General features: G+C 43.3%; 1 protein-coding gene across 1 annotated transcript; it reads right to left on the bottom strand.

The window, feature by feature from the left end:
* Positions 1–3,590: 3,590 nt before the first annotated feature.
* Positions 3,591–16,254, bottom strand: LOC123728151 (ephrin-A1). The gene is made up of 5 exons (XM_045698818.2): positions 15,964–16,254; positions 6,388–6,683; positions 6,158–6,223; positions 5,841–5,963; positions 3,591–5,716 (listed from the first exon to the last, which is right to left on the bottom strand). Exons 1-5 carry the CDS (start codon positions 16,059–16,061, stop codon positions 5,589–5,591), a joined length of 711 nt encoding a protein of 236 aa, XP_045554774.1. The 5' UTR covers positions 16,062–16,254; the 3' UTR covers positions 3,591–5,588.
* Positions 16,255–16,749: the final 495 nt, after the last annotated feature.

Raw genomic sequence — 16,749 nt, 5'->3', positions numbered from 1 at the left:
AATCTATGGCAAGATCAACAACCAACTTGACATAGCTTGAATAATTTGTAAATAATAATGGGTAAATATTGCAAAATCCAGGTGTGCAAAGCTCTTAGAGACTTACCCCAAAAGACTCACAGCTGTAATCGCTGACAATTGTGTTTCTAACATGTATTGTCTCAGGGGGTTGAATACTTATGTAATCAAGGTATTATTGTTTTATTTTTCAACATTGTAATAAATGTTAGAATTTTTCTTCCACTTTGACATTACAGAGTATGCTGTGTAGATCGTTGACCAAAAATCACAATTAAATCCACTTTAATCCCACTTTGTAACCCAACAAAATTTGGAAAAAGTCAAGGACTGTTTCTGTATCATAAATGTCCCCATTACAGTCTTCTTTTACAAAGGAAGAGTTTATTTCCAAAATGCTATATCCACCAATTCTTCGTCATTTGTGCCTTTTCATCACAAATGATTGCTTATGGGTACCTTCATCTGTGTGTAAAATATAACTGTTCACAGATTTTTAATTAATAGATTTTAGATGTGTATGAAAATGAGTTTTTTTGCAAAATGCTATATATGCATTGTTTAGCTGGAATGGAATGTTAGCATCCTGTATATTTGAGTGTGCTATGTGGTTGACTCACCTAGCTATCTTAAGATAAATACACTTACTGTAAACCGCTCTGGATAAGAGCATCTGCTAAATGACAAAAATTTAGCTAATCCAAGTTTATCATTTTAAAAGGCTAGTTGATCATTAGAAAACCCTTTTGCAATTGTGTTAGCACAGCTGAAAACTGTTGTCCTAATTAAAGAAGCAATACAACTGGTCTTCTTTTGACTGGTTGAGTATCTGGAGCATCAGCATTTGTGGGTTCGATTACAGGATGAAAATGCCAGAAACAAAGTACTTTCTTCTGAAACTCGTCAGTCTATTATTGTTCTGAGAAATGAAGGCTGTTCCATGTGAGAAATTGCCAAGAAACTGAAGATCTCGTACAACGCTGTGTACTACTCCCTTCGCAGAACAGCGCAAACTGAATCTAACCAGAAAAGAAAGAGGAGTGGGAGGCCCCGGTGCACAACTGAGCAAGAGGACAAGTACATTAGAGTGTCTGGTTTGAGAAACAGACGCCTCACAAGTCTTCAACTGGCAGCTTCATTAAATAGTACACACAAAACACCAGTCTCAACGTTAACAGTGAAGAGGCGACTCTGGGATGCTGGCCTTCTAGGCAGCGGATGTGGAGTTTTCACAGGAGACAGGGCAGAGAGAGAGAGAGAGAGAGTTAGATGAAGAATGCCAAAAACAAAGAAAGAAATTGAGAAACCTAACAAACTAAAAACATAGAGACCCAGAAACCTGAGACTACGCCTTCACTATTGTGATCACTAAATCAATACAGAAATACACTACGGAAAAAGAAGGAACAGCACGTTGGAAAACAGCTCAATGTAATTGAATAATCCATGGCATCTAACCACTTCTGAGAAAACTGGAACACACTAAACAAACAACAACACGAAGAGTTATCTATCTAAAATGGAGATGTATGGATAAACCACTTTGCAATCTTTTGGACTCTATAACTAAGAACAAACATCAAAAACATATACATGCACAAATTCAAATCTTAGAATCAGCTATTAAAGACTACCAGAACCCACTGGATTCTCCAATTACATTGAATTAACTACAGGACAAAATACAAACCCTCCAACCCAAAAAGGCCTGTGGCGTTGTAATCCTAAATGAAATAATAAAATATACAGACAACAAATTCCAATCGGCTATACTTAAACTCTTTAACATCCTCTACAGCTCTGGCATCTTCCCCAATATTTGGATCCAAGGACTGATCACCGCAAACCACAAAAGTGGAGACAAATGACCCCAATTAACTACCGTTGGATATGCGTCAACAGCAACCTTGGGAAAATCCTCTGCATTATCCTTAACAGCAGACTCAAACATTTATTCAGTGAAAACAATGTACTGAGCAAATTGGCTTTTTACGAAATTACCGTACGACAGACCACATATTCACCCTGCACACCTTAATTGACAAAATGTCTCTATTCCTTTGGAACTTTTTTACTTGTTTCTTTTAATTTTGTTTATCTATTTCACTTGCTTTGGCAATGTCATCATGTTTCCCATTCCAATAAAACCCTTTGAATTGAATTGAGAGAGGGAGGGAGGGGAGAGAGGCGTAGCACGGGCGGGGGTTGGGGGGGCGGGTGCACTCACCCAGGTGTCAGTTTGCTCATGGTCTCCTGTCACCCCTCTCTCCTCCCCCTGTGCTCTCTCAAATTATTATTATTCTTTTCAATTCAAGGGGCTTTATTGGCATGGGAAACATATGTTAACACTGCCAAAGCAAGTGAAGTAGATCATATACAACAGTGAAATAAACAATAAAAATGAACAGTTAACATTACACTCATTACAGAGGTTCCAAAAGAATAAAGACATTACACATGTCATATTATGTATATATACAGTGTTGTAACGATGTGCAAATGGTTGAAGTACAAAAGGGAAAATAAATAAACATAAATATGGGTTGTATTTACAATGGTGTTTGTTCTTCACTGGTTGACCTTTTCTTGTGGCAACAGGTCACAGATCTTGCTGCTGTGATTGCACACTGTGCTATTTCACCCAGTAGATATGGGAGTTTATCAAAATCTGATTTGTTTCAAATTCTTTGTGGATCTGTGTAATCTGAGGGAAATATGTGTCTCTAATATGGTCATACATTGGGCAGGAGGTTAGGAAGTGTAGCTCAGTTTCCACCTCATTTTGTGGGCAGTGTGCACATAGCCCGTCTTCTCTTGAGAGCCAGGTCTGCCTACGGCGGCCTTTCTCAATAGCAAGGCTATGCTCACTGAGTCTGTACATAGTCAAAGTGTCACGTGTGTGCCCTCTCCGGCCTCTAGGTCACCAGGCTGCTCGTTATGGCGCACACCTGTCACCATCGTTAGGTGCACCAACACCTCATCAGACTCACCTGGACTCCATCACTTCCCTGATTACCTTCCCTATATATATATATATATATATATATATATATATATGTCACTATATACTTTGTGTGTTTCTTGTTTGGTATTTCGTTTTTTTATTTATTAAAACACTCACTCCCTGATCTTGCTTACCGACTCGTTACACAAGGCTTTCCTTAAGTCTGGGTCAGTCACAGTGGTCAGGTATTCTGCCACTGTGTACTCTCTTTAGGGCCAAATAGTATCTCTCATCCCTCTTCACACCAACATTTGGTCATAGGGCTGTGATGTTATGGCCAGAGAAAACCAGCCCAGGATGAAAGATAGAAACGGCAAAAGCGAGGGAAGGAGAGAAGAGCACGGGAAAGACATGAGGGGAGTTGGCGAAAGGGTGATATTTCTTCAGAGGCAGATGGATGGGCTTGGAGAGTCACCTTGTCAACCATCAAAACAAATGTCAGAATGTTGCAGTGAAAGTTTTAAACTCCAGCTGTGAATTGTGTAAAAAGTAACAACTTTGAAAGTGTGACCATCAATTTCTTTACCTTTGGCTATAAAATGTGAGGATTGAAAGCACTCAAGTCAGATTTATTATATCACTGTTTTTAATTACATTAAAGTTTTCACATTTTAAACAAATGCTGTTATTTCCATATTTTTCTATGTACACATTTTTCATACAAACATTTGCAAAAAACAAGTTACAATACAGTGTGTATGTAGGGATTTCCTCTGCATTTTGTGTAACACTTGTAAACCACAGGAGGCTGCTGAGGGGAGGACGGCTCATAATAATGTCCGGAACGGAGCGAATGGAATGGTATCAAACACCTGGAAACCATGCGTTTATGTATGAGATACCATTCCACCGATTCCACTCCAGTCATTACCACGAATCAGTTCTCCCCAATTAGGGTGCCACCAACCTACAGTGCTGTACACACACCATAATATCCAGTGTACCGGGTATGTTGTTTGTGTGACGTTGTTTACAGTATATCAGAGTATGCGATGAATGCCCATCAGTAAAGGAAGGAAGCACAGCTCCCAGCAATCACAACACCCTCTCAGAATCCTGTCATTACCGCTTTGCTCTCCTCCTTCCCCTCAACTCCCATTCCCTCCATCTCGTTCCTATACACTCATCTGTTCAACACTAAACCATAAAGACATACAAAAGCAAACCAGCAATGACTAAAACAATCCCAATTTGTTCACTAGAAGCTGTTGTACCATCTCGATGACAGAGGATCTGGTTATGTAGATATCGTGTATATCTACAACATAGAATGTGTGTTTTGTTCTACTGTGTGCTAATCTGTGCTTTAGAGTATGCATCTGTCACATCATTGGGTTTTGTACAGTGAATTATAATAGAATACTGCATTGTTGAGGAAGAGCTTGCAAATAAGCATTTTACTGTACTGTTCACACCTGTTGTATCCTGTGCACGTGACAAATACACTTTAGTTTGATTTTAGTGACATGTCAAGAAGAAACATCCCCATTGACCTGAGTAGCTACTGCACTAAACAAGACATAACCGTGCTCAGAGGAAGGTCAGTTAATACATCTATATACATCAATAGTCTCTACATGTAGAGGAGGAAACATGAGGCCGTTTCAGAGGACTAGTGTAGGCTTTGGCTCAAACTATTTCAGATTGAAGAAAGAATATGTACCCACATTATACACTGAGTGTACAAAACATTAGGAGCACCTGCTCTTTCCATGTCAGACTGACCAGGTGAAAGCTATGATGTCACTTGCTAAATCCACTTCAATCAGTGTAGATGAAAGGGAGGAGACAGCTTAACGAAGGATTTTTAAGCCTTGAGACATGGCTTGTTTATGTGTGCCATTCAGAGGGTGAATGGGCTAGACAAAAGATTGAAGTGCCTTTGAACGGGGTATGGTAGTAGGTGCCAGGCACACCGGTTTGAGTGTGTCAAGAACTGCACACTGCTGGGTTTTTCACTCTCAACAGTTCCCCGTGTGTATATCAAGAATCTTTCACCACCCAAAGTACATCCAGCCAACTTGACACAACTGTGGGAAGCATTGGAGTCAACATGGACCAGCATCCCTGTGGAACGCTTTGGACACATTGTAGAGTCCATGCCTGATGAATTGAGGCTTTTCTGAGGGCAAAAGGGGGGTGCAACTCAATATTAGGAAGGTGTTGATCATGTTTGTTTTTTTTACACTCAGTGTATATCAGTGTTCAATTCAGGGTAATCATGAAAACAGTTATCCCTTTGTCAGTTTTCTAATAATGATTATTACATCATGTTTCCAGTTAGATCTGTTCCAGAGTCAGTGGGGTTTCCAAGTGTCCATACAGATCAAATGGAGTGAAAAGAAGGAAAGGGGGAATAGCATCCATCCTCTTTCATTTACAAAAACACGTAGAAAAACATCCTTCACAAAATACTCTTGAAGATCGTCTCTGGAACGATCCACGTTCCAGTCACACACACCCGAGCTCAGTCCAGTTGCAAATATAAAAATATCTATAAAAATCTTCTCTGTGCCAATGTCCAGCATTGGGTTGACAGTGTCTCTGTTGTAGCTAGGTCTGTAACTCAGTGTCGATATAGTAAGAGGGATAGTAGGACGGGGGACAGGGTGAAGAAGACCGACAGGGAGACCAGCTGAACACCTGAACTACCCACACTCTTCTGGACCTTAGGCTCCAACACAGTAGGGTCATCTGGAGAGAGAGAGAGAACGTGTTATTATCAGAAACAAGTGGAACAATTCTACTGTACTTCTAGTATCCAGAGTCAATGCTGTACACCTGACTGTCTCTCTGGAAGGACAGATGGGAGACGTACCGGCTGGAAGCCTGTTGGAGGGGTTGTGCACTCCTCCTCCTCCCCCCATCTTTCCCTTTCCTCCATCCATCGCTTTCTCCATCGCTCCATCCTTGCCTTTGTCAGCCTTGGCCTTCCCAGAGCCTGTAGAAGACAAGAAGTCATTGGTAAGAACTTGATTGTATGAACACCCAACGGGAACACCACTGAATATGGGGAACACTAAGCCTAGCCATTAATGCAAACGGAAGCTAATACTACCATAGGAAAACCCTCTAAAGGCTAAAGCTAACAAAGGCTAATGCTAGCATGTAGATGGAGGCGGGAATGGAGCTCACCATGAGGTCCAACCACATCCACCTTCAGCCTCAGACACTCCTGGCCGTGGTGATGCAGCGGCTTGGCTGAAGAGGGAGAAGAGAGGGAAGTTTAGTACAAATACCCAAGCATTGTGTTAGAGTAGTCTATTCTACAGTTAAGTGGTAGTATTCATTCAGAGGTACTGCACATAGATAGTAGTGGTATTAGTAAATGTGTAGTAGTACTACTATAGTATTGTTAAACGTACAGATATAGTAGTAGCTCTCTCCCTGTCTGAACTCCTTGCCCAGGGTGAAGGGGGTGAAGCGCTGGAACTTCTCGGAGAACCTCTCGGGGGCGTGGGCAGCGAAGGGCCGGGAACATTCCCAACGCAGCTGGTCGAAGGAGTGGGGTTTACACACCTCATAGTCCTCCTCCTCCACCATGTACAGTACGTACCGCTCGGCCTCCTGGGACGGCAGCTCCCCGCGCGTGTAGTGAGGACAGATGATGTCCAGGTAGTCGTTGATTTTCACCTCCACTGTGTACTCATCCCATAGGAAACTAGGGAGAGAGAGAAGAGAAGGAGAGTGGTTAGTGACATGGCTGGCTATTATCTTTAGATGACCTTACATCTAGTAGTCATCTCTGACTGACCGAAGGAACAAACGTAACAACATGAAATATCATGTCCCATTCCCAGCCAGATGACAGAGTTGAGCCCATGTTTGTGTGGGCTGTTCCACTCACATGAACAAACACGCATGGAAGAACCGACTTACTCAAACACACACTCTCATAATAAACACACTCACGGACAATCAACAACAAAAAAAAGCTGTTAATAAGACTCAGCCCAAACAGACAGTGTGTGTGTGTGTGTATTTGCACCTGCGGCACGTGTGTGTGATTGCGTGAGTCTTGGTGTAGACCTGTCACCCAGACAATGAGAATTAGTGAGTAGCCAATCAGGAGTCACTGGCTGAACTTGTTTGATGTATTTATTTAGACAAGAACACACCACTACACGCCTACACTCTTTCTGCATATCCCTCTAACTCTCTCCCTCTCATCTGTTTTCTGGAGCGTTCCACTCATGTTGTTTTAAGAGTAGAGTTTCACTGGCCAGCTGTGTCCATGGAGACAAGATTCTGAGTGGCAGTTTCTCCTTCTGTCTCTCTGTCTGTCATCTATATGAGCTGTCGGCACAAGTCATTTAATCTCTCTCTCCCTTCCTACACAAGTCATTTAATCTCTCTCTCCCTTCCTACACAAGTCATTTAATCTCTCTCTCCCTTCCTACACAAGTCATTTAATCTCTCTCTCCCTTCCTACACAAGTCATTTGAATGGGTTAGTTCTCTCTCTGTCCCCCTCCCTCCCTTTCTTTCCCTCTGCACCTGTTGGAGTGTCAGTGGGTGTGACTGTTTTTACTCCTCTAGTGACTCTTCACCCCTGATTCTGTCTCTTCCTACTTCTTTCTCCTCCCTCCATGAAAAATAAATATTGAGGGAGGTGGAGACAGTCTCTCTCTTTCTGTTCCTTTTCATTTTAACCCTCCCTTGACTTTATGACTCTTTCCCTCCATCTCGGTTCTAGATTCTAACTGTTGTTGTTGTTTGTCCCTCCTTCCCTCCAGTCAACCCCTCCAATCTACTGAGGTATACACGTGAAAGGACACAAATGTCACACACACACACACACACACACACACACACACACACACCTCATGAAATAAACCCTAGAACAGTGGGTAGTGCAGTGGAACTTTATTTCTGGGAGGAAGGAAGGTTAAAGTGATGAAAGAAACAAAGTGCTTTCATCACTCCAGGCCTATTAGGATTCAGCTCACACAGGGACTATGAGTTGTGTTGGTGAGTGGAGTCAGTGGTGCTGGCAGGGTACACACACACACTTTTCTGGAAGAGAGGTTGAGTTTGTGGGTAAGAGCTTGTTAACCCTGAGGATGTAATCAGTATAATATGCACGTCAGAGTCTCATTGGTTTCAGGCCCTGAGCTGAACAGACATCCACACAGGCCGCAGCACAAACACCCTGCCACATACTCCGGGTGTGTGGCTCTGTTCTGTGCCACGAGAGAGAGAGAGAGCGCGTCTGTATCACAGGCAGCTGGTGGCACTTTAATTAGGGAGGAAGGGCTCATAGTAATGTATACACTAGCTTTGTGTGTGAGAGAGACAGTGTGAAGAACCCAGTTCATACATGTTTATGTTGTGTTGGTGTGTGCCCAAGCATCAAAGCCTAGAACAGGAGGTATCTGGAATCCTGCCTCCCACCTTTCATCCCTCCTTTCTCTACTGTTGTTGTTGTCCTTCTTAAGTGACAGACACACTGGCTCCATGTGGGTCTCTAACCCCCCCTGCCACTGTGTGTGTGTGTGTGTGTGTGTGTGTGTGTGTGTGTGTGTGTGTGAGAGAGAGAGAGACATAGGCAGGTTACTCTGTCTGTCACAACATGTATTGTTAGCAGAGCCCGTCCCTAGGCTCATTAGCCAGGGCTAACAGCTAGATTAGCCTCTTTCTCACACCACTTCAAAACAGGATGATAGCTTTGGCTTAGCCTTCGCATGCACACACGCCGGTCTGCAGTTCAAGAGCTTAATTGACAAACAAATCTGTGTTCTTTTCTTATTTCTTTGACTCAGACTGGTAATGACAGGGTTGAGACGAACGGCACGAGAGAACTGCACCGCTACAGTAGAGTGAAGAGACTTTCCTAACTGAATGGAATCCACCTGATTTCCACAGTAACCACAGCTTCTCCTTAAAAACATGTACCTGTCCAAAGCTGTCAAAACACACATTCTGTTGCTAATCTCAGTCACTACAAACAATCACACTTTCAGATCTCCCTTTGTCGCTCTTCTGGAGCCTACTTAATTAAAAGCTATCTGGGGTCTGGGGCCAAGCTGTTGCCCACAAAGGGAGGAGGGGTTCTGAATAGGGTGTAATTACCCCTCCCCCCAAAGACATAAACCCGGGAGCTGACTAGACTCCAGTCTGCCCCCCACCCTTCACCCCCTCTAGCCCCAAGGCTGTGCTCAGTGTCCTCTGCTCACTAGTAGAGGCTGATGTAGATGTGATAAGGTGAGGTGTGTTGTAGCTACTATGGCTCACAGCATTTTGCACGTGGTCCATGTTGCCCATAATACAATAATCATGATGAAGCTAGATTTACAGTAACGTTGACGGTCGTACTTATCAATGGGAGGGGTTGTGTGAGTGTGTGAGCAATCTCAGCCTAGGGATCTGGGAGAAGTCCAGCTGATTGAAGCCAGTTGACACAGGGCCAGACTCACAACTGGAACACAAGCACCCCTTCCTCCCTCCCTCCGAACAGTATCGTCTTTCTCTCGTCTTTCCCTCTCCTTCGTCCTTCTACTCTGACTGACAGTTCACAGGAGAGTGAGAGTTGCGTTAATGTGATAGCTACGCGTGTGTGAGAGGCAGGGGAGTGAGGGAGAGAGAGAGAGAGAGAGGTTCTCTGAACACCAGAATTCAGGCCGCCTCACACCCCAGGCACTTGAGCACATGTGTTTATCAGGGCAGACCAGAGCCTGTGTGTCTGTCTGTCTCACTGAGGTGTGTGTGTGTGTGTGTCTGTCTGTCTCACTGAGGTGTGTCTATGTCTCACTGAGGTGTGTCTGTGTGTGTGTCTTTGTCTCACTGAGGTGTGTGTGTGTGTGTGTGTGCGTGCGCGTGTGCGTGTGCGTGTGTGTGTGTGTCTCTATGTCTCACTGAGGTGTGTGTAAACAGCCAGGGTGGAAGGTAGTCTCCCTTCACCTCTCCTCTGAACTGAACAGTTCTCAGAGCTGCTACTGTAGCTACTGCGTCACAGATGTGTGTGTGTGTTTGCTTTGAGTGTGTGTGTGGTAGGTGGTTATGACAATAGAGTGATTGGGTGAGTTGTTTAACACCTCATTAAGTTCTCAACAGCTTTGAAGTCCTTTCCTCATCTCTTGCTGTTATTACATCTCTCCCCTTTAGATTCACCTCCCACCCCTCTCTTCTCTTCCCTTCTTTCCCTACTTATATGCCCATCTCTCTTCTCTTCTCTTCTTTCCCTACTTATAGGCCCATCTCTCTTCTCTTCTTTCCCTACTTATAGGCCCATCTCTCTTCTCTTCTTTCCCTACTTATAGGCCCATCTCTCTTCTCTCCCTACCCCCCTCCTGTGTTTCCCATATAAAAACCCACAACAAAAATGTTCTCCTTTCTCCCTGTCTCCTCCTCCTCTCATTCTTTGGGGAATGTTACAAACTGTCAGGCAGGTCACAGGGGTTAGGATTCAGAATCCTCATACACACTCCCACTGACTAAGCAAGGGAGAGTCTAGTCACACACACACAGCGGGTCTGAAGGAGAGTCAGCACTGTTAACAAAACCCATAATATACTCCACAGGTAGTCAGCAACACACACACACACACACACACACACACACACACACACACACACACACACACACACACACACACACACACACACACACACACACACACACACACACACACACACACACAATGTAATGACAGGGCTTGAGGTTTGAGAGAGTCTGTGGAATAGAATGCTCTCACACCATACAACTATAAAATCTGCACACACAGGCGTATAAATCACCCTATTAATGAACTGTGGTATCCCACATTCACACCTCAACTCAAGAGGATATAGGCCTGTCAGTTGTAATCTGGGTTTTAGTTGTTGTATGTACTAATACAGTATTATACACTAACTACCCTAGTAGAACCTCTCTAGAACACTCTGATCTCCCACATTCTCTCCTGAGAGGAGAGTTCCAAAGAGGTCATTCTTCTGTCTGTCACGCTCCAAAAGATCAGAATAACAGAAGTCTAATCATTCTGTCCCAACCACCATTATCGCATCCAGACTCCACTTACCACCACCTCTATTCATGGTATGTGTGATTCTTTACAAGGAATTGCAGGGTTTGAGAGCCTTTAAAAATGTCAACACAACCTTTTCTCCCCTCCCTCCAGCCAGCCATCTATTCATCCATGTCCCATCTCTCCGTCTCGCCTTTATGCACTCTAGATTAACCCATCCCCCTCTCCCTCCGTTCATCCCACCTCTATTCTTCCCTTGCTCTTAAGGTAACATAATATCAGAGCTCTTCATGACAGCCTAATTTCTCAACACAAATCCCTTCCTCTCTTTTATCCATCCCCCGCTTTCTGTTCCCAACTCTCTCTTTCAGATGAGTAGAAAAAGGCTACATGTTGGCAGGTTACTAGATATGCAGCTTGGTTTGGGTCAATGAGGAGAACTAGACTCACAGGTCTCTCAACCAGGGCAATAGCATCACAACTAACCCTGGTTCAATCTGGATTATACAGAATAACACTGTTTGGGTCAATGAGGAGAACTAGACTCACAGGTCTCTCAACCAGGGCGATAACATTCCAACTAACCATGGTTCAATCTGGATTATACAGAATAACACGGTTGGGGTCAAAACTATTTTAATTCATTCAAAGTGAATGAATTGCAAAAATTCTTGTTGGAAAAATCCCGGCTGCTTCAAACAGAGAAGTCAGTCAGGCCTGAGCTGAGACTGGAAGTGGCCCTTAGGGGGCAACAGAGAGCCATCTCTGAAACTACATGAGCTGATACTGGAAACACACAAACATGACCCTACACACACAATGTGATAACGTGAGGATAAAGCAGTCCTCAGTATTGTAGAATTGAGACAAACAATAACAGTGGGGAGACACAGCAAGCTGCTGTGATCTGTGTGGAAAATTACTCAGGAAGACAGAGCAGGGTCTGTGAGAAAGAGAGGAACTGACGGAGAGAGAGGAAGTCTGGACCATAGATAAGGAGGCGAGAGGAAGAGCTGAGATGGAAGGGGGCCCAGCTAATGAAGTATTTAAAAAAACATGGCAAAACGTTGTTTTGTGTTACATCCATGATAATGTGTGTGTGTGTGAGTGTTAGGTAAGACAGCTGTTATGTCAGCAGGAAACAAGCTATATACCTAGATGTGATTGAATGGACAGAACTAGACACTGTGTAGCTGACTGACTGGAGCAATCCCATTGGCTCCTTTAACTGATTGTTCTATGTAGGATATGTCCCTCTACATATTTAAGGAGCTTCAGATTTACTAACACACACACGTTACGCCAGAGAGATAAAAGAGATATAATCTATTCTAAATAAAAAAAGCAGCAGAATGACGATTTTACTGTCTATAGGTCAGCTAGTCAGATTACAGCTCAGATCGTCTGTAATCTGTGTGTGCGCGTGCATTTCCCCCTCATTTTGCTGTAGGATTAGAGACCCAGAGCGACAGATGAGGTGGGAGGTGAGAAACTTGCTTTGGCAATGTTAACATGTGTTTCCCATGCCAATAAAGCCCCTTGAATTGAAAGGTGGGTTCCAGAATATATGAAAGAAAGACAGACAGAGAGAAATATAGAATAGAGAGAGAGGAATATAGAATAGAGAGGAATATAGAATAGAGAGAGAGGAATATAGAATAGAGAGAGAGGAATATAGAATAGAGAGAGAGGAATATAGAATAGAGAGAGAGGAATTTAGCCAGAGGAAAGAAGAGCTTTACAACAGAGAAGAAAATCACACATTTAACTTTACAACCACACCACCCTCTTCCCCCACCAGCCACCACAACCCTAAACCTCTTCCTCTAGGACATGTCTGTTCAGACAAGCCCAACACCTCAACAACACCTCAACACAACACGAGAGAAAGACAAAAGAAGACAGAGAATTGGAAATATCTAGCTATATAGGAGAGGAGAACATGAATATGTGAAAGAGATAAACTCATGGAAACAGAGATAGTGAGAAGTGGTCAGGCAATAACAAGCTGGAGAAGACGCAGCTGGTGTGGAGAAGAGGGAGTGGCGATGGAGAGAGGAACGGACAGGTACAGAGAGGGAGGGAGAGAAGGGGGGGGGGTCGAACACAGCTGACAGAGTTGAGTATAGTAACAGGGGAAGTATGGAATGCTGGCTACTACTAATATTAACACCCACGAGAGAGAGACACTGATTTACCAGTGCTCTGTAATATCGCCTACATATAGGGCCCCTCCCTTTCTCTGACATTGGAGTTCAGGCAACACTACACACTCACCCTCAGTCAAAAACAAAAAAACACTTCCAGTAACAAGGCATTGCGCCAGAACTAATGATTAAGCTGTTGGATCAGGTCGAAACAAGCCCAGTCTCTCACACACACACACACACACACACACACACACACACACACACACACACACACACACACACACACACAACAAGGTTGGAACAGACTGCGAAAAACCAGTTTCTACACCAGTCAGGTCAGAGACTGACAACTGTGTGCTACCATCTGAAGTCAGTCAGTAAACATCAGTTTACACCTGATCGCCTTAGATCAATCAGCCAGGAACCAATTAGACTCAGTGATCCCATGGGAGTGAATCAGGTGGTTGAGACAGTGTAAAGTGGGACGACAGTTGAGGGACCAGATTGGGCTTTCAGAAAACTGCCCAGAGAGAAAGAGAAAGTTGAAAAAGAAAGATGGAAACTGAGAACAGGGATTAAAGAGAAGGACGAAGGATTATACAGTGAAAATGTGGTAACAATAGCAGGTGGGTACGGGCCAGACTAGGATTAAGTCCTCATTTTTAACAGTGATTAATCTCCTTCTGAAAACCACATTCACTGAGTTCCAATTGGAGGTTTTCAGAGACTTTAGATAAAGACGTCTGGGGGGAAAAAAAAACAGTGTGTGTGTGAGAGACATGCAGTACAGAATGTGAGTAGAGCTTGTGTCATGAGTAATAGTTATCAGTCTTCAGTGGACACTGAGCATCACTGCTCCCACATCAAACTGGTGCGGCCAGTTTCCATGTAGTTTGTTTTTGTTAATATGTGACAATGTGTCAATGTGTATGCGAGTGTGTGTCTGAACGTGCTTGTTTGTGTCTACAGTGCATGTGATGTGTGAACATATTTCTCTGTCTGGTTGTGTGTTAGTCTATCTTTAGTCTGCTATGAAAAGGATTAGTGTACATTATGATTGTTGTTGTTGTTGATGATGTTATGCAACGCAAGTTACAGTGGGAATGTAGTCCAGAGCCGGATTAAAGAACACAGTCTTGCACAGCTAAACTAGTGGGGACAAGGTTAACCCCGAACCCTAACCCGTACCCTTATCCTAACCTTAACCTAGCTCCTAACCCTAAAACGAACCCTAGAAATAACATTTGATCTTGTGGGGATCAACAAAATGTCCCCAGTTGGTCAAATGTTTGTTTGTTTGTTTGTTTGTTTACTATTTGGTGGGGACTTCTGGTCCTCAAAAGTATAGTTAAACATACACTGACTCAGACCACTGCCCCTCAAGTGTTCTTTCTGTATTTCTCTGCATTTATAGTAATTCTCACTTGACCCAGAACTCTGATTTCTCCTCTATAACCTCTTTTCTCATTATGGACTAAGAGTTTGGTTCAGATGTCCTTCTCTTCAGTTCTTTTCTTCCTCCCTCTTCATGTCACCTGATCAACAGAAGTCGTGTTCCTTGTGCTCGAGCCACCGTCTCTGTGATGTCATACCGACAAACCCAGGTAAAGTCAGACCTGCGTACGGAACAGGTAAAGTACACGGCTGACTCACACCGACAAAACCCATTTCGTCACAACTCATGACAAGGTATGACTAGTCAACAACATTTTCCCGTGCTCACATCATTAAACCAATTACAAAACCAATGTCTTTCCCATTTCATAGGAAATCTAATTTAGTGCTCTGTCATCATCATTGGCCTAAGGAGAATTAGGCTACAGAGACAAAGTGCAAATCGAATTATGGTAACACAAATAGGCCGTAATAGCATCTGAACTATAAGAAGGTACAATAACGTCGACCCAGAGTCAGCTGAAACTGTGACCCCCTCAGTCTTGGTCCATTTTCTCTATAAAATAATCCATCCTTCTTTCTCACCATCTTCAGCTCTGTGCTTAAAAGCTCAATAAATCACACGGCCTCGCATACGCCTGTCAAGTTCCATTGATCCCACTGAGTGGCATGGTAGCATTACAATTTCTGACCCCAAAACAATCAGCATTGGATCTGTCTCTCACTCACCCCCCTCTTCGAGAGCTGAAGTGTCAGACTGTCAGCAGTACCAATAGAGTGAAACACAGACATACAGTCTGTATTCAGACACTCAGGTCGAGTTGGTTCAGGCTTTATTTTTATGCTATGCTGTGTGAGAGAGTCTGTCTATGTATCGAGATCATATATATGGTTGATTATGTCTGTCCAGCTGTCTCAGAATTCGTTCCCAATCTTCCCCTTGTTCTCTGTTTCTGCCCTGCTGAGCGATTGGCCTACCATAACCTAATTACAATTATGTTACCTGGTTAAAGGGGCAAGCAGACAGCTAATACAACAAGGCACACAGCCTACAGCTAATATACTACAAGTGGAAGAAATAAAAGCAATACCAAAATCCAGATGTCAACTTCTATTCCACATTAGTTCAACATCATTTCATTGAATTGACGCGCAATCAACGTTGATTCAACCAGGCGGTGTGTCCAGTGGGGTGGGATGTCTGAAAAGGAACCGAGGAAATTCAGCGCGTAGGCGATCCATTGAGTGGATGAGACGCAAACAGTATTTATCCCATGACAGAAAGTGTACTTGAGTAGGCCTACTATAGTGTCAGATAAACATTATCAAAGTGAGTTGAGCGCTAGGTGCGCGTAAACAGAAATCACACACACTTTTAATGTGTGCTACACCAAAATACGCACACAGAGAGAGAAAGAGATTAAGAACACCTACTTTGGGTTTGTGCTATTCCAGAAGACGCTGTGTCTCTCTGCAGAGGCGAACCAGGTTCCGAAGCTCACAGCCAAACACACCAGCCACACCAAATCCATAGCTGCTGATTTAGGACCAGAACAAAACGAAACACCAACAAATACTGTCAGTTATTGCAGAATAAGTCTGTGCAGGATGTGCACACTGCCAAAAGAAACGTATGATAGGGGTGCTGGTCTATAGCTGCTGCTTTTCTGTATGGTTGAGACCTCCTTCTGTGGAGTTTAACGGCTGTTTGTATGGTTAAGACCGAGGCGCGTTGAATGTTTTGTCTAACAGAGCCACGCCTCTCCCGGTTGTATAGCCAATAGCAGCGGGAAAAACGCCCCACTGCTCTGACTATTCAACTAGAGACGCCATGAACACTTTATCCAATATAGGCATATAGCTATTTTTGTGACATTGAAATGAATTCATGACGCAGTCAAAATAGTTTTTGTGTTTCTTTTGTTTTGACCAAAAGTGTTTTCTTAGAATTTTTGTCATTAATGCAACACTTGCTGATTTCCCCCCTCCTGATGAATTATAGGCTCACATATTCAACAACATGAAAATGTGAAATAACAATACTATGGTATACTTTAGAAAATAAATGAATCTAAGGTAATGCAAGGTATACATCTACCTAAATGTTCTATGTCTGTCAGTCAGATGTTATCCTATAGAATCATTAAGATGTTATCTGTGTAGCTAATCTTCTGGGTCCCCTGTAGCCATATAGTCTGCAGGCACACAGTGACTGTAAAT

The sequence above is a fragment of the Salmo salar genome, chromosome 02 (assembly GCF_965601325.2).
Source record: "Salmo salar chromosome 02, fSalSal1, whole genome shotgun sequence".
In the NCBI taxonomy this organism is placed as follows: Eukaryota; Metazoa; Chordata; class Actinopteri; order Salmoniformes; family Salmonidae; genus Salmo; species Salmo salar.
This window is presented reverse-complemented; position numbering and strand designations above follow the sequence as displayed.

Excerpts from the sequence above, each read along its gene's own strand:
- LOC123728151 (XM_045698818.2), bottom strand. The coding sequence starts at position 16,061 with ATGGATTTGGTGTGGCTGGTGTGTTTGGCTGTGAGCTTCGGAACCTGG. Across the intron at positions 6,684-15,963 it reads TGGAATAGCACAAACCCAAA|TTTCCTATGGGATGAGTACA; the intron begins GTAGGTGTTCTT and ends CTCTCTCCCTAG. Across the intron at positions 6,224-6,387 it reads AGAGAGCTACTACTATATCT|CCAAGCCGCTGCATCACCAC; the intron begins GTACGTTTAACA and ends CTCCCTCTTCAG.